Below are 18,399 nucleotides of genomic sequence, written 5' to 3'. Positions count from 1 at the left end.
CCTTGAATAAAACTCGTCTGTTTTATATTTTCAGGTGTATGGTGACTGGTTCCTGGGAAAGGCACATGGACCAGCCACTTTAACCGAGGACAAAAGTCAATGTTACACAATAACTTTGACGAAATTCAATGAAACTACCCTTGAGATAACATCGACGTACCCTGGGCAAACACTGCGCAAGGTTTTCACCATAGAAAATTCTGAGAATCCTGGAACATGGCAAGCTGCAGGTTAGTATGAATGTGTATCCTCATCACAACATCGAGTTCCAGAAACTTCTACCCTGGGGATCTTGAGACACGTCCATCGGCTGTCGAGCTCATGCCTTCAGAGACAGGGTGACCGGATGGGGCGTGCACAGGACTCGAACTTCATCTATGACATACCAGGTACTTAAGTTGAATACTCCACAGTAAGTTGGTCTGCTGCACGTGGCAGGAGGGCACTCTGCTGTATGCTGATTTGCCGCGCCTGGCAGGGATATTCGTATGGAAAGGAAACTGAAAGGAAAATCACATTACGTATGAACATTGTTGAACGTTACATAAAATAAACTTCATTATAAAGCCCGTATTGTCGTAAGTATACGTTGAAGGTTGAGTCAAATGTTCCACCTTTACAATACCAAGATTCTTTATCAACTAATTATTTACATAAATTTTGAAATATATCGGGACATGTTTCGTCTAACTTGTAGACATCATCAGCCATAAAAAACCTTTGAGAAAAAGCTACAATGACAAGGACAAAGTAACACATTAAAATAATTCGGATGACCGAATATGTCATTTAAAATGGTGAAGAATTCAGAACTTTTCTGAGTACAGCACTTGAGAATACCGTTGACATTAAAATTAAAATTGTCCACATGGGATGATTCAGTAAAAACTTTGCGTTAAAATTCTTCCTCTTTTTTGTGCTGTGTTAACATATAATATTCTGTTATGTCGTGAAGGCTTGATGATGAATTGCACAATGTTCATTCCAGTAGGACAACAACAATGTGTGAGAAATCCAGCGAGCGGATGTTAAAGCCGTCTTATTGGTATGTTGACATTTCTTGTTGAGAAGTTAGGTGGAATATTTGAACGTGATAACGTAATGTGGAATGTACAGTAGAGGGCTCTAGAACAAAAATAATGGTTGTTGTTAGTATTGAAATAGGCAAGTTTTTGTGTCTTGAGATGTAAAGTAATGAAAGAATGAAAATAAGAAGTGCGGCACATCTGATTACTTACGTTCTCGCCTGTCCGACAGCGACTAGTTCAGTGTGGATGACTGTGGCTGACTGAGAGCGAGCTATGGAGGTCGTGTATGAAGGGAGCCGGTACGAGGGGAAATTAGGGGAAGGTTGGGATTAGTAGGCAGGGAGCTTATCACGTGGATGCTTGTTAGTGGGTTTGTCAAAGTAAGAACTATTGAGCAATGCCTCGAAAATTACGTTCGCAGTTTCTGAAATTTCATTCAAATTGTGAATGGGATTGCATTTATGATCTATATTAATATATTTTCTAAAACATTGAGTAAAGTGCTTTTATTATGAAAATAAAGAAAAGTCCTGTTCTATGGAAGTGAAGGAATGATTGGACTCTGTCATGTGAGTGCTCATGGCGGAGTACCTTCTGTGTTTAGCGGCATTGATATGTTCCTTATATCTGACAGAAAAGCCTCTCCCGCTTTGCCCAGTGTAGCTCGCGGAACATTTTTTGCACTTTAACTTATATACGCCTGACCTATTATATTTATTCATAGTGTTGTTAATTTTATACTGGTTGTAAAAGAGATTAGTATTATTGTTGACTGTTTTAAAAGCAATATTGATCTTATGCTTCTTGAAGGTATTGGTGATATCGTAAATCTTACTATTTGTATAAGTGAAGGTGGCGTATTTGTTTGTTTTTCTTTTTGTTTCTCCAAGCAAAGTTGAACTGGATTTGTTAGTAACTTTATTGATTATCCTGTCAATGAAATGCCTGCTAAATCCATTTTTACTCGCTATTAAGCGGATAAAGTCAAGTTCTTTTTTACAATTAACATTAGATAAAGGGACGTGAAAAGCTCTGTGGATTAAACTATAAAATGTTGCTCTTTTCTGAGATTCCGGTTGCATTGAGTCTTGCCGAATAGTATTAATAGTTTGGGTGGGCTTCCTGAATATGGTATAAGAGAATTTGTTAGAGCTGTTGTTAATAGTAACATCTAAGAGGTTTAATGAATTATTGACTTCCGCTTCGGAAGTAAACTTGATCCATGGGTCGACTGCATTCAACTGTTCAAGAACGATATCGCCGTTGGAGACGTTATGATCTATTAAAGTAAATGTATCATCAACAAAGCGTGTCCAGAATACGATGCCTTTAATTTTGTTGAGAATTTTGGAATTTTCCAAGTGGTCTAAATAAATTTCTGCCATTATTCCTGAAGCCGGGAACCCATAGGAAGACTATCCTGCTTATAAATTTTTCCATTAAAAGTGAAATAGTTGTTGGAAGTTACAAATTCTAAAATATTTAAAAATTCTTCTATTTCTTGTATGCTCAGTTTTCTGTGTTTTAGAAAATTGTCCTTGATGATCTTTAAAGTTTTCTTGACCGGTATATTGGAATATATGTTTTTTATGTCAAATGAGTACATTTTTGTTCTGGCTGTAATTCTAGGTTTTTAGTCAAATTACAAAATTCTATAGAATTCTTGATGGAGTTCGGATTTTCAAATTTTTAGTATTTCTTCAAGAAGTTATGAATAAATTTGGAAGTTTTGTAAGTAGGACTGTTCCTGTAGTTAACTATGGGTCTTATGGGAATATCTATTTTGTGGACTTTAGGTAATGCTTTAGCTGTGGGGATACTGGGGTTCATATTAATGAGTTTTTGAGAATCGTGTTCAGTGAGAATGAAGGACGTTTGTTTCAATAATTGTTTTAAGTTCTTTTGAATATTGTTGGTAGGATCTTTTTTATCAGTTTAAAAGAATTATCGGAGAAGAAGGTTTCAGTTTTTTGCACGTAAGTTTCTTTGTTCATAATAACTGTGGCATTGCCTTTGTCCGCTTTCGTGACTATTAGATCATTTTCGTTAATCTTCTTTTTTAACGAGTCTATGGCTTTTTTGGGAAATAAAGGAGCTGTAGATTTGTTGACTTCAATTAAATTAGAAAGTTTTTTTACGAATATTGAGTCTAATTTCTGTTTGGCTGTCAATTGGTAGTTTTTGTATGGCGTTTTCAGTTTCAGCAGTGATAGCAATGGCATCCTTCAATTTAAAGGCAGTAGGCCAATTGAATTTAGGTCCCTTCTCTAAAATTTCGATATCCGAAGCGCTAAGTTGAGAATCAGAAAGATTTATAACCGGGTCATGGAACTTCACGTCTCCCGAGTCAGATTCGTTGATGTGCCTATTGTATGGAGGGAAGTTATTATAGTGACTATTATTACGCAAGAGTGTGTTGTATTTTTTGTCTAAAGTGGCCTGTTTTGTGACAATTACATTCTCTATCTTCGTAAGAGCGAATTTCTGAAAAGAATCCCATTCTAAAGGGGTTAGGGAGGACGAAGCAAACAGATGTGCTTCATATAACTTTGTGTTAAGTAAAGATTTTTTCCTGTGTAGAAACTTAATTTCATTTCTAATCCATAATGAATTAGACCTAGACTGTTTTTTTCTGTGCCAATAAGAACTGTTGTTTTTATTTTGATTGAACTTCAAGAAATTTGGAATGAGTCCACTATGTAAACATTTCTTCAAGAAAGCAATGTTCTTGCCTATTTTTGATAGCTGAATCTTAAAATTCAAGTAGGTGTTAGCTTTGTTTGCCTGGTTGGCATAATCATTACATAAAATAAACTTCATTATAAAGCCTGTATTGTCGTAAGTATACGTTGAAGGTTGAGTCAAATGTTCCACCTTTACAATACCAAGATACCAAGATCATCCCATGTGGACAATTTTAATTTTAATGTCAACGGTATTCTCAAGTGCTGTACTCAGAAAAGTTCTGAATTCTTCACCATTTTAAATGACATATTCGGTCATCCGAATTATTTTAATGTGTTACTTTGTCCTTGTCACTGTAGCTTTTTCTCAAAGGTTTTTATAGCTGATGATGTCTACAAGTTAGACGAAACATGTCCCGATATATTTCAAAATTTATGTAAATAATTAGTTAATAAAGAATCTTGGTATTGTAAAGGTGGAACATTTGACTCAACCTTCAACGTATTGTTGAACGTTTCATCACAATGAATGTACAACATGGCCTCCTGCCTGTTCTTCACACACTCCTCTCCTTATGCTCTTCTTAATATGTCAAGTGCAAGAGTTAATGCAGGAAATGTAGGCCTATCTATAAGGTCAGCTCTGTTTGCCGGCTGTTTCGTACATTTGATCGCTCAAATATCGCCGTAACACCTTAATGCTCACATACGTGGACACTTGGTCCACAAATATTTGACCATCCTTCGCTTTCTGAACTTGGATGAACTTTTTCTAATATTTAGCCACCCAGTACCGGAAAAACTGTGATAATAAGCAGTCAAAACACACTGGTCTGATCAAAGTTACACCCATACAAACTGCACCAGCACAATATCTTGCAGACTAGGGAGAAAACATAAATTGAGCGTACAGAGATAAAAGCGGCGGCTACATATTTATATTTTTAATATGCACAATGTGCAAAGAATTAAATTACATCAATCTTCATTACAAAATGTTACGACTGATTCCAATCGTTGTGTGCGACTTGATACATGGTACCTAGTACAGTGAGTGCCACATCTCGAGCAGACGCAGTTCGGACTTGGTTTATGAAACCCATGAACGGAGAACCTTATCAGTAGGTGCCGCAGATCATATCCACCTTGAACCCACTCGCGATTTATCATGGCATCGGTGGAGCAGAAATCTTCTCAGATATCGGCTTTCTTCGACCGTTGTGGCTGAGAGTAACGACTGTATTCTTAGCTCCTCGACATAAAATTCCTCTCTGTCTATGATGGTTAAGTAGGATCATTTTGAGATAACTTGTACAGCGTCTAATGCAGACCACTCCATTTGCCGGGATTCATTCATCCATCGCTCCAGAATAATCACTCGGCTGTCCAGAAAAATACTTCTTAATAGGTGATTCATTGTGCACGTCATTAAGCGTACCTAGTACGCCAAAACAACACTACGTATTACATTTGAGATTTTTATTGCAAGGCAGGAAATTTTCAATGTACACGAATCACAAATCTTTGGTATTTGCCTTTAAGAAAAATAATTAAAACGTTTTACCTAGACAACAACGTCACCTGCAATACATATCACATTATACAACAGACATAATTCACATTTCAAAAAGAACAAAGAATCACTCTACAATCCATACCAGAACCCGAGAAAATAAGAAATTTAATTTCACTGTTTTCCATAAGAAACTACATACGGTACTGCCTTTGTTTCTTGGTTCCTATTGTTGTTGCTATTTTTTTTTTTTTTGCTAGGGGCTTTACGTCGCACCGACACAGATAGGTCTTATGGCGACGATGGGATAGGAAAGGCCTAGGAGTTGGAAGGAAGCGGCCGTGGCCTTAATTAAGGTACAGCCCCAGCATTTGCTTGGTGTGAAAATGGGAAACCACGGAAAACCATCTTCAGGGCTGCCGATAGTGGGATTCGAACCTACTATCTCCCGGATGCAAGCTCACAGCCGCGCGCCTCTACACGCACGGCCAACTCGCCCGGTCTATTTTTGCTTAACGTCGCACCGACACAAATATGTCTTACGGCGACGATGGGATAGGAAAGGTCTAGGAAGTGGAAGGGAGCGGCCGTGGCCTTAATTAAGGTACAGCCCCGGCATTTGCCTGGTGTGAAAATGGGAAACCACGGAAAACCATCTTCAGGGCTGTCGACAGTGGGGCTCGAACCCACTATCTCCCGATTACTGGATACTGGCCGCACTTAAGCGACTGCAGCTATCAAGCTCGGTTTTCTTGGTTCCTAAAGCTCACACCAGTTATCGTAAGTCTTATAGGGTATCTTGGATGATATCTATCTTACATCTAACAGGGTCCTATAATTTAAATAACAATGTAATTTATGCTCCGGTGTTTGCTACTCACTTTTTCGGCGATCCACTCCTGAAAACCTCCCGATGGATTCCTCCCCGTTAGCATGAGGCACACAATAGTAGATCACGCACCGCATGCCACAACGAAAGGTTAACTTCACGGACACCGCATTGAATTGCGAATCTCTACCAACTGTAATCTAAGAACGTACCAGTTATTTAAACAGATCTTCGTGTGCCGTCCTTGACTCAACCATTTGACAACTTCCAATAGAGGAACATTTTCAGCGTTTTCAATATTTATTTATTTATTTATTTATTTATTTATTTATTTATTTATTTATTTATTTATTTATTTATTTATTTATTTATTTCCTAGTGGCTTTACGTTGCACCGACACATATAGGACTTATGGTGACGATGGGATAGAAAAGGCCTAGGAGTTGGAAGGAGGCGGCCGTGGCCTTAATTAAGGTACAGCCCCAGCATTTTCCTGGTGTGAAAATGGGAAACCACGGAAAATCAGCTTCAGGGTTGTCGACTATCTACCGGATGCAATCTCACAGCCGCGCGCTCCTAACCAACCGCACGGCCAACTCGCCCGGTTAAGGTATTTTAACAGAAAGTATTAATAAAACATTTTAACATGATACAACGCATCTAAGGATTTTAGATCTCACTATGAGCCTTATTTTGCCGGCCCCGCGGTGCGTGGGTAGTGTGCCTGCCTCTTACCCGGAGGCCCCGGGTTCGATTCCGGCCAGGTCAGGGATTTTTACCTGCATCTGAGGGCTGGTTCGAGGTCCACTCAGCCTACATGATTAAAATTGAGGAGCTATCTGACGGTGAGATAGCGGCCACGGTCTAGAAAGCCAAGAATAACGACCGAGAGAACCCGTCGTGCTGACCACACGACACTTCGCAATATGTAGGCCTTCGGGCTGAGCAGCGGTCATTTGGTAGGCGATGGTCCTTCAGGGCTGTTGCGCCATGGGGTTTGGTAAGAGCCTTATTTTAATTTCATCTTATATTTTACGTGCTGTGCACATAATTCATTTTAGGATCTCCGGATGTTTTTAATACCTATGAACGTCATTTGTGTATGTTTGTACATTTGTTTTAGTTATTAGATGTGTTTGTAGTTTTGTATTGTGACTGATGATGGCCAGCCAAGGCCGAAACTAGTTCCTCGACTAAAAATGTAACGTAAACATTAAACAATATAGTACTGAAAAGAAGGACCATTACGAGATAAGTTTAGTTATTGTGATCACAGTTTAATACGGATCAAAAATATGAAGTTTATATCCTATGAGTACCACTGATTTTGCCCTGTCTGATATGACACATTCTTTCTGGTGGCCCTCCCAAGATCCCGGTGGAACGATGTCGCAGTAACAGTGGACCTATGACGTTCTAAAGCCAAGAAAATAACTACCCACCCTGCGAGTTGTTCTGTGTGGAGGTCCTGTCCGTTTTTGATCAGCAACTGTTGTGTCTCCCTGAAATTCCGAACTCTGGAGATATCATTCTGTTAACGCACTACGGTTAAGCAGTCAAGCAGTCAACCATCGACTGTTCTGAGAATGGTTTTCTATGGTTTCCCATTTTCTTTTCCAGGTAAATACCGCGAAAGTTCATAATCATAGGCCACAGCCGATTCCTTCCAACTCCTTGCCCAATTGTATCCACCATCATTCATTTAATCTCCATTAGCTCCTCAATTGAAATTGGTGACAGGAAGGGCATCCGGCCGTAAAAACAAACCATATGATTTCATTTCACCTCATCCCCTCTCCAACCGTGTGTCAAGAAACGTAACTGAAGGATAGACATACGTACATACATTGGTTGGAGACCACATCGCACCGACACAGTCAGGTCACATGGTGACAATTGGATAGGAAAGGGCTAACAGTGGGAAGGAAGCGACCGTGGCCTTAATTCAGGTACAGTCCCAGTATTTGTTTGGCGTGGAAGTGGGGGTGTGGAAACCGTGGAAAACCATCTTCAGGACTGTCGACAGTGGGGTTCGAACCCACTATCTACCGAATGCAAGCTCACAGCTGCGCACCCCTTGCCGCACAGCCAACTCGCTCGGTACTTCCAAAGACAATAATTCTTAGTCATATTGAAATCTTTTCTAATGAGCGTCATCAACTGGGGTACATTCGACTGTCTTGATTGAGTAAGTTTGTGGCGATCACGCCGAATCGACATATATTTTATGTTTCCTGCATGGTATATTTTCCATTACTGCTGTTAGAAGAAACAAGACGATTTCAAGGTAATGGCAACACTGGACCAAGAAGTCGATCGCCTCAACCAAAGAGAACAAGCAAAGTGACAAGAAGCAGCACTGGGGGGGGGGGGGGAATAGTGGGAGAGGTTTTCCGTGGTAGGTACCAAACAAAAAAGAACATATCACCATTCGATGCCGCCTCTGTGGTGTAGTGGTTAGTGTGATTAGCTGCCACCCCCGGAGGCCCGGGTTCAATTCCCGGCTCTGCCACGAAATTTGAAAAGTGGTACGAGGGCTGGAACGGGGTCCACTCAGCCTCGGGAGGTCAACTGAGTAGAGGTGGGTTCGATTCCCACCTCAGCCATCCTGGAAGTGGTTTTCCGTGGTTTCCCACTTCTCCTCCAGGCGAATGCCGGGATGGTACCTAACTTAAGGCCACGGCCGCTTCCTTCCCTCTTCCTTGCCTATCCCTTCCAATCTTCCCATCACTCCACAAGGCCCCTGTTCAGCCTAGCAGGTGAGGCCGCCTGGGCGAGGTACTGGTCATACTCCCCAGTTGTACCCCCCGACCAAGAGTCTGAAGCTCCAGGACACTGCCCTTGAGGCGGTAGAGGTGGGATCCCTCGCTAAGTCCGAGGGAAAAACCGAACCTGGAGGGTAAACAGATGATGATGATGATGATGATCACCATTCGATAGTTTTAGATAAAGAACTGTATTGGAAAAGTAAAAATTTTTGGCAGAATACACACTGATTAACATAGGAGAAAAATAGGTCCGAAACAAACCCTGGACATAAATCACCAAACCAATGTCCGGCTCCATGACTAAACGGTTAGCGTGTTGGCCTTTGGCCACAGGGGTCCCGGGTTCGATTCCCGGTAGGGTCGGGAATTTTAACCATCATTGGTTAATTTCGCTGGCACGAGGGCTGGGTGTATGTGTCGTCTTCATCATCATTTCATCTTCATCACGACGCGCAGGTCGCCTACGGGAGTCAAATCAAAAGGCCTGCACCTGGCGAGCCGAACATGTCCTCGGACACTCCCGGCACTAAAAGCCATACGCCATTTCATTTTTACCAAACCAATTTATTTTTTTAACTTCCCTTAAGAAGAAAGTTAACAATTCACGAAATAGAAAGAGGTAAAAAGGAACTATTTTCAAATAATGTTTCATACATGATCATCTCAGAGAAATAGTCATAAAACTTTTGAAAGAGCAACTTTTTTCTATGATAATAATAATAATTGGAATAGTATGTTTTTGCACACTACACACAGATTAACATAGACGGACAATAGGTCCGAGAGAGATCCTGGACATGAATCACCAAAGCAATACCCAAGCTTCCAGTAACAGGAAGAAAGTAAAAGGAAAGTACCGCACAGGTTTGTTTACCATTTTCAAAAACATTTCATACATCATGACCTTAGATAACATTCTCTATAGATTTCACCTATACAGGGGAACTATTACACAGGATTTATTACCATTTTCAAATAAAGAAAGTTTCATACATGATCATCTCAGATGATTTTCTTCCTAGGGAAATAGACATAAAACTTTTGATAGAGCAACTATCTTTTTTCTACGATGATTATAATATTTGGCCACAATTACAAATCAAACACCTCCAGGGCGTTTTTACAAAAACCTAATGATCCAAGTGAAAGAGAAAGGGGTGGGAAAGGAGGAGGATCAAAATAACAAGGATATGAAAGGAAAAGATAAAAAATAAAAAAAGGACTCCGGGTGCGCGATACTGGAGAAAGCTCATCCGCCAATTAGTGACCGAATTTCAAAACTTGAGAAAATTCTGTTGGCCATGTTTACCCTCAGTCCACATCAATAATTTGCAGAACGTAAAAAAAAAATGATTTTGATAAGTAGAAACAGGTAGTAAGAATTGAGGCGCGAACCAAGGCCTTCGAAATCAAGAGCCTGAATGGCTAAGTTAAAAGTGTTCCAACAATTTGTATGTGAAGTATTTTAGCTCACCCAATTCCGACGATGTTAAATTTTCCAGCTGGACGGGAATAGCATCCGCATCGAGGTCAGTAGCCCCTCCACACACACACACACTTTACACAAGTTGATGCCAGTCTGACTAGGACGTTTTTTTTTTTTTTTGTGGGGCCCCCGAAGCCCGCTCCCCCCCCCCCCCGGCGTGATCATCGGCTCAATCTACATGGCCTCCGACATGCTATTATTTCTAAGAAGAAAGAGATAGCAGGGAAGAGTGGGAAGTGATACAAGGAGTATCTGCCGGTTTCCATGTCAGACACGTTACCACGGCAAGAGTTTGTGTTAGGTAAGGTGGTGTTGAAGTATGGTATTGAAGGGTCAGGGAAAAACCACATGGGCAGAAAAGAGAAATAGCCTACATGTAAAACCTGACATCTTTTGATAGCACATGCAAGGATATGGGCTGGAAAAGTCCAGAGGTTGTGTTAGTTAGGAGTATGTGTCATGCAATCATAACCATTTTCCTAGCTTTTGTCAATTATTATGGGGAACCAGTCCTTCTTGTCACTGCCTGGTGCGGCTCGGGTCCGCTGGCGTCTGGGCTTTGGGCCACAGGTTAGTCCCTTGGTCCAGCAGCCAGCGGTCCCTGGTGCCAAGTCTCCTTTAAGGAGAAGGGGAGTATAGCCAAGCCTTACTTGGGGTAAGGGGCTTCTTCTTCTCGCCTGATGACGTCCCTTCTTTGCGGTGTTGGTGGCACACACTTGTCTCTGCGACTATATATACACATACATACATACATACATACATACATACATACATACATACATACATACATACATACATACATACATACATACATACATCGTTATCACATATACATTTACAGTACACGTTTCTCGGTAGAGTGCGGGCCGCTCTTCCGCTCTCATGTTCTGTAAAATTAGTAAATTAAACAAGAAAGTAATAGCTGCAGGGGGGTTTTCTGTCCACTCCCTTGTCACTGGCGGGAAGCGGGAGTGGATTGTGTCGTCTCTTGTGTTGCCTTCGTCGTTGTGTTTCTTCTCTCAATCCTCCCTCGCTTGGTTCCTTGTAACCAAATACAGTAGAGATAATACGCGACACTTACGGATTTCGCCTTGCTAAAATGGGAGACAATTCGGCGGTGGCGCTCCTAGTGACTTGACCTGAACAAATCGCGCTAAATTCAAATATCGATGGAAATGTATATACGGAAATGCATAAATAAATTACGTCTAGAAAGAAAGTGTTATTGAGATATTAACTCCGAAGTTGCTAAAGCAAATCTGGATAAATGAATGAAGAATTATTTAAAAGATTTTTTTTTTTTTTTTTTGAGAGTTGCTTTACGTCACACCGACACAGATATGTCTTATGGCGACGATGGGATAGGAAGGGGCTAGGAGTGGGATGGAAGCGGCCGTGGCCTTAATTCAGGTACAGCCCCAGCATTTGCCTGGTGTGAAAATGGGAAACCACGGAAAACCATCTTCAGGGCTGCCGACAGTGGGGTTCGAACCTACTATCTCCCGAATACTGGATACCTACCGCACTTAAGCGACTGCAGCTATCGAGGTCGGTTTAAAAGGTTATTATTCAAAGACTGAAATTAGACATATAAACATCATCATCATCATCATCATCATCATCTGTTTATCCTCCAGGTTCGGTTTTTCCCTCGGACTTAGCGAGGGATCCCACCTCTACCGCCTCAAGGGCAGTGTCCTGGAGCTTCAGACTCTTGGTCGGGGGATACAACTGGGGAGTATGACCAGTACCTCGCCCAGGCGGCCTCACCTGCTATGCTGAACAGGGGCCTTGTGGAGGGATGGGAAGATTGGAAGGGATAGGCAAGGAAGAGGGAAGGAAGCGGCCGTGGCCTTAAGTTAGGTACCATCCCGGCATTCGCCTGGAGGAGAAGTGGGAAACCACGGAAAACCACTTCCAGGATGGCTGAGATGGGAATCGAACCCACCTCTATTCAGTTGACCTCCCGAGGCTGAGTGGATCCCGTTCCAGCCCTCGTACCACTTTTCAAATTTCGTGGCAGAACCGGGAATCGAACCCGGGCCTCCGGGGGTGGCAGCTAATCACGCTAACCAGTACACCACAGAGGTGGACAGACATATAAACAAGAAGTGAAATGGACTGCTGTGAAATGGCTTTATCTTCCATTTATGCATTACTTTTTTAGCTTTAGCATTCCTGTCTGAACTCTTACGGTTGGATTTTTTTCTCATTTAAAAACGTTGTATCATCACATTAAGACACTTGTCAATAAAATTATCGGCACATTCCTTACACATATGATGCAATGAATTAACATTTAATAGCTGGACAATTTTCCTCTTAACATGAAGCCTACTAACAGAAAGATATTCCTTACACATATGATGCAATGAATTAACATTTAATAATAATAATAATAATAATAATTGTTACCGTGTTTTGGTGGTAGTTATGCATGAAAGAAGGTGCTGGGTGGTGAATGGGTCTCAAGCTACTAAAGTGAAATTAATTTTAAAATTTAACAAGGTTATATTTTCTTTTCAAAATTAGATAACAACAAATAGAACAGGTACTTAGTAGCCGAAACACGATTGACAAATACATTTACATAGGTACCCCATTTGGGGCTTCAAAAGTCAGAAACATAATTCTTGAGCAATGAGCCCAACCTTACAATGAACACCATACAACAAAGGGGCCGAAAACCCCCAAACATGCCAGAAACATCTGCTTCCGATTACATCCAAAAGCCTCCTTGAGGCAGAAACACAATTTTCAAAAAGGGCAACTTCCCCCTAAAATACAAGCCTATCATAGGCCACTCCGAACTCCACCTTTAAGCCGTCCTCAAAGGACATATACACAGGGGCAAAATACCCAACCTACTGAGGTCTGTTAAATAACAAGAAGATTAATACATGACCTCTAAAATACAATTTGAGAGGAGGCGAACTTGCACTCCTAATACACTTTGCTTAAGACCTACTTGGCACTAGGCCGTTAATACAAGGGCTAATCCCATACTACAGAGGTGACTTAATAGCAATTTACATTACATTACGGAAGAATTGGTTGAGAAAAATAAGTTCACCTCAAGACAATGTGAGTGGGAGCTCGAGAGGGTTAGCACTCTCTATCCCAGTATGTAGCTTTACAAGAGAATAGATGAAAGAGAAGTTACATTTTAGGAAAAGGTTACATAGTGGAACGCTTAGAACCCGCCCCGAAAGTTAAACTGCTGAGCTAGCAAAGAAAGAATTTATTAATCGGCCATTACCTTGTTGTTGACCGCTGCCGAAGAAAGAGGCGCTTCCCGCCCCCTGCTATGTACTTAACACACTGAAAGATGGAACACAACTGGCCGAGAGACCCAAAAATCAGCAGTTTATATCCTCTCGCGGAAGTTTCTAGGCGTTAGGGGAATGAAAACACCCTCCCACAAACGCTTTATTGGGTAGGACCCCGCAACAGATTCAGGTTGGGGGAAGATACATCTGATTGGATAGAAATTAATTGAAGAAATTCGGGATTGGATACATTCATAATAAGGGGAAGAAAGGGGTAAATATTGCCAACTTAAACAATGATAGAAAGAAATTTAACAAAGAACAAACTCTTGAAATTAAATTTTCTCCAAAAAAAATAGTTCTTGACTCCGCACTAGATTGCACTATTGTAGATCTTCAGTAATGTCCTCTAGAAGAGAAAGTTCACACTTCTTACTTCAAGTGAAACAAAAACACATCAAAAATGACACAGTTCAAAAACTCAAAATTTTCCACGTGGTGACATCTTCTGAGACGGTAGAAAATTAATACTGTCAATAAAGTTCAGACTTCCTCCAGCAGAGGAGTTTTAACTGGCGCGCATTTAAATTAGCGGCGTGGAGGTGTACCACCCGGTACAGACCTCCCCCCCAAAAAGTTCCTCCGAGGGGTAACACAGAAGAACATAAACTTTTGTTTGAAAATAAGGTCCAAGTTTTGATGTTGATATTAAAATAAATTGCAGAAGTATTTGAGAAATTTCTTAATTCAGTTCCAAAATTTTTGTTGTAATTGGTAACGTAAGGTATTTATGTTTGTAGAAGGCGAATTTCTGAATATAATCTTTTAAAAGGTGATGAAAAATTTTGCAATGTCCACCAAATTTGTTGTTGAATCCCCAAGTGTAGTCATCTCTTATAGTGACTGTCCATGTAGTTGATGTAGGCTAAGTTGGATGGCCAGACCGGCCGTTGCAGCTTGCGTCCAAAGGAGGCCGCTCGGACCCCTCAAGTACCCTGAGATACCGCTCGCCCGCACTATGAGGGGAGCAGAGGTGTTGAAGCACGCCGCGCCCGCGGTGAACATATACAGGCTGCGGGCAAGTAGCAGGTCGTGCGCCGCACATCAGCCTTGGCCGGGAGGAGAGCTCCGGCTCGCCGTGCACACGTCGTCCTCGCTGGGGCCGAGGGGGCCCGTCCTCTGCTCCAGTAGCTGCACGGCGTCGCGCGGCTGCGGGGGCACTGAAACATTAAAGCTTGGCGGCAGAATTGTGTTGGACCATCATCTTCTTTGAGGGTACAGGCTTATGGAGAGGTTGAGGGGCCAGCGGCGTGCAAATATCCATGGCATAAGTTAAGCCACTGTGTAAGGTGGAGCAGGAGACGGGAGCGTGGTAATGGCCGAGGCAAGGACAGAATGGCAGTTTAACGGATCGGGGAAGGTTTTACAAGAGGCTTACATATAAGACAAAATATTATAGAAGGGGCAGAAAGCCTTAAAAGTTGAACTCAAAAAAATATATCCTTCATATTCCTTTCAAATTATATGAAGCAAGTTGACACAAAATTTACACTGGTTTCACCTGTGACAGGTGAACCCTAAATATCCTCTCGGTGGCTGGATTGCTTAATAACAACGTAACCGGGGTGAGGAAATCGAGAATAATACATGGCCCATGGAATCTGGGGGCAAGCTTGCCCGCGGGAACAAAATTTTTGACCATTACTTGGTCACCTACCTTTAAAGGGGTGGGTCTCCGTCCACGATCATACCTTTCCCTAACCTTTTCATGAGATACTTTAAGATTAGCTTTAGCCTTCTTCCAAAGATCTTTAATGTTGTCCGGATCTATTGTCTCGGGGAGAATGTCACTCAGAGACCAGAGGTTAGAGAGCGGCGTGTTGGGAACAAACTTAAACATCAAAGAAGCTGGAGTACACTTGTGAGATTCATGAACCGCTGAATTCAAAGCAAAAGCTAACCAATGCAGGGACGTGTCCCACCTGGAATGATCATCATGATGATAGGCAATCAGTGCGGACCTGAGATTACGATTAACCCGTTCAGCCAGAGATGGTTGAGGGTAATAAGCAGAAGTAGTTACATGAGAGATGGATAAGTCAAAACAGAATTTACGAAATAAATTAGATGTAAAAGCCTTAGCATTATCAGATACAATATATTGGCACGGACCAAAAGAAGCAAAAATAGAATTTAAGCAAGTAATTGTAGACTGAGCGGTAGCCAGCTTAGTCGGAAATAACCACGAAAATCTTGTAAAACCATCTACACATACAAAGATGAATTTGTTGGCATTTCCCTTCGACTGGGGGAAGGGTCCTACATAATCAATATACAGGCGTTCCATGGGGCGCGATGCTTGATGCGAAGACAAGAGGCCTACCTTGGTGGACATGGTTGGTTTACTGAGCAAACAAGATTTACAAGCTTTTACAAGTTCACGAATTTCGCCGTCCATACCTTTCCAGATGAACATTTCACGAATCTTTTCACGGGTTTTAAAGATTCCAAGATGCCCTCCTAATGGGGTCTCATGATAATACTTGAAGATCATAGGTACAAGAACCGCTGGAACAACAACTTTCATCAACTTATCATGCCTCGAAGGGCAACATAGAACACCATTCCTCAGAACATAAGGGACAGCATGTTCCCCAGAAGAAAGGGTTTCCATTATCGGAGCCAGCGTCGGATCTTCACGTTGGTATTTCTCAATATCCCTAAAAAGCATGGGAGCATCTGTTAAGATGGCATTAACACCAGATAGTATGGACTCGGAAGGTGATGAACTATCGACCGGTTCGTGGGTCTCGACGTCGTTATGAAACATACGGCTGAGTCCATCAGCAACAACATTTTCGGTACCTCTGATATGTCTAACATCAAACTGGAAGGCGGAAATACGAATAGCCCAGCGGGCTATACGACCAGTATGACGCGGCCTACCTAAGACCCAGCTTAGGGCTTGATTATCTGTTTCCAGGTCGAATTTGACATGTTCCAGATAGAGACGGAACTTTTCTAAGGCAAATAAGACTGCCAACCCTTCGAGCTCATAGATGGAATACTTGGCTTCTTGAGCCGATAGAGTCCTAGATGCATAGGCGATGGGTCGCCTCCCTAGTTCAGTCTCTTGAAGAAGGACTGCAGCTACAGCTGACGATGACGCGTCCGTTTGGACGATGAATTTCTTTGAGAAATCAGGCATAGCAAGGACAGGGGCATTACAGAGAGCTAATTTCAGATCTTCAAAAGCGGCTTGTTGAGAAGGTCCCCACTCGAATTTGATGCCTTTCCTACGAAGAAGGTTTAAGGGCGCCGCTCTATTAGCAAAGTTAGGAATGAACTTTCTGAAGAAATTCACCATACCAATGAACCTGGCGATACCTTTAATGTCCTTGGGAGGTTTAAAATCACGGATGGCCTGTGTTCTAGAATGATCGACTGCTACACCATCGGGTGACACAATATGCCCTAGGAAAGACATAGAGGGCTTAGCAAAGGCAACCTTGGACAACTTAACAGTTAACCCAGCTTTACGAAGGCGATCGAGAACTTCTCGCAGATGATCTAGATGCTCTTCAAAAGTCTCTGAAAATACGACGACATCATCTAAATAGTGATATAAGTACTCGAATTTGATGTCGGAGAAAACTCTATCTAGTAGCCTAGTGAGCACAGCTGCTCCCGTAGGGAGCCCGAAAGGCACGCGGTTGTATTCATATAAATTCCAGTCCGTGGCAAACGCTGTAAGGTGTTTAGACTCTTCGGCAAGGGGAATTTGATTATAGGCCTGATTTAAGTCCAAGAGGGTGAAGAACTTGGCCTTACGAAACCATGAAAAACAAGAATGAAGGTCAGGAAGGGGCACAGATTGCAACACCACCTTCCGATTGAGAGCCCTGTAATCAATGACAGGCCTGAAGCCTCCTTGGGGTTTCGGGACTAGAAAAATAGGCGATGAATACGCCGACTTAGAGGGCCTAATAATACCATCCTTCAACATCTGATCGATAATTTCTTTCAGAGCCTTCATTTTAGGTGGAGATAGCCTATACGGTGGAAAACGAACAGGAATCGAATCCGTGACCTCAATTTTGTATTCAATAAGGTCAGTAACACCAAGAGTATCAGAGAACACCTCGGGAAACGACTGACACAGTTTGCGAATACTATCAGCCTGCTCCTCAGGTAGATGTCTAAGGTCTAACAACATCTCATCCTGGGTAGGCGAAATAGAAGAACATGACACAGAATTACACTTTAATAGTGGTATTTTACAACTAGAAGCAAATTTGAATGTGCACGACCTAGACTGGAGATCGAGCACAAGACCAGTGTGAGAAATAAAGTCAGCTCCCAATATAATGGGGCAAGACAATTGCTTGGCCACAAACAATTTAATTTTCCATGTAAACTTAAAAATACGAATCTTGACCAGTAAGGAACCTAGAATTTCTAATGGAGATGAATTAGCCGAAATGTATTGAACAGGAGAAGAGACATAGTCAGGAAGTTTACAAACCGATTTCAATTTAGAATACCATTCAGCCGAAATAATCGAACAAACACTCCCTGAATCTAAGAGAGCTGTTATAGGCTCGTTATTTAACTCAATCTTAAGAAAAGGAACAGGTGCGGGGGTATCCGCCGCAATCCTAAGACATTCTTTAGGGCATTCAAAAGATGAATTTGAAGGCTGATCGTTCTCTGCATTTACAACCTGTTTACTAAGGGCTGAGTCTCGGGAAGATGGATTAGTCGACTCAGCCGGAGCCACTAGTCACTTTTTATTATTGGCATGGGTGGAATTTGCACCAG

The 18,399-nt window shown here is 41.8% G+C and overlaps 1 protein-coding gene across 1 annotated transcript in view; it reads left to right on the top strand.

The window, feature by feature from the left end:
- The window catches only part of LOC136874169 (uncharacterized), a 41,504-nt gene that overhangs the window by 6,815 nt on the left and 16,290 nt on the right, over window positions 1-18,399 (top strand). The window contains exon 2 of the mRNA XM_067147751.2: window positions 35-230. Coding sequence (XP_067003852.1) covers window positions 35-230 — 196 coding nt within the window. The remainder of the gene's footprint in view (window positions 1-34; window positions 231-18,399) is intronic.

The sequence above is a fragment of the Anabrus simplex genome, chromosome 5, assembly GCF_040414725.1.
Source record: "Anabrus simplex isolate iqAnaSimp1 chromosome 5, ASM4041472v1, whole genome shotgun sequence".
In the NCBI taxonomy this organism is placed as follows: domain Eukaryota; kingdom Metazoa; phylum Arthropoda; class Insecta; order Orthoptera; family Tettigoniidae; genus Anabrus; species Anabrus simplex.
This window is presented reverse-complemented; position numbering and strand designations above follow the sequence as displayed.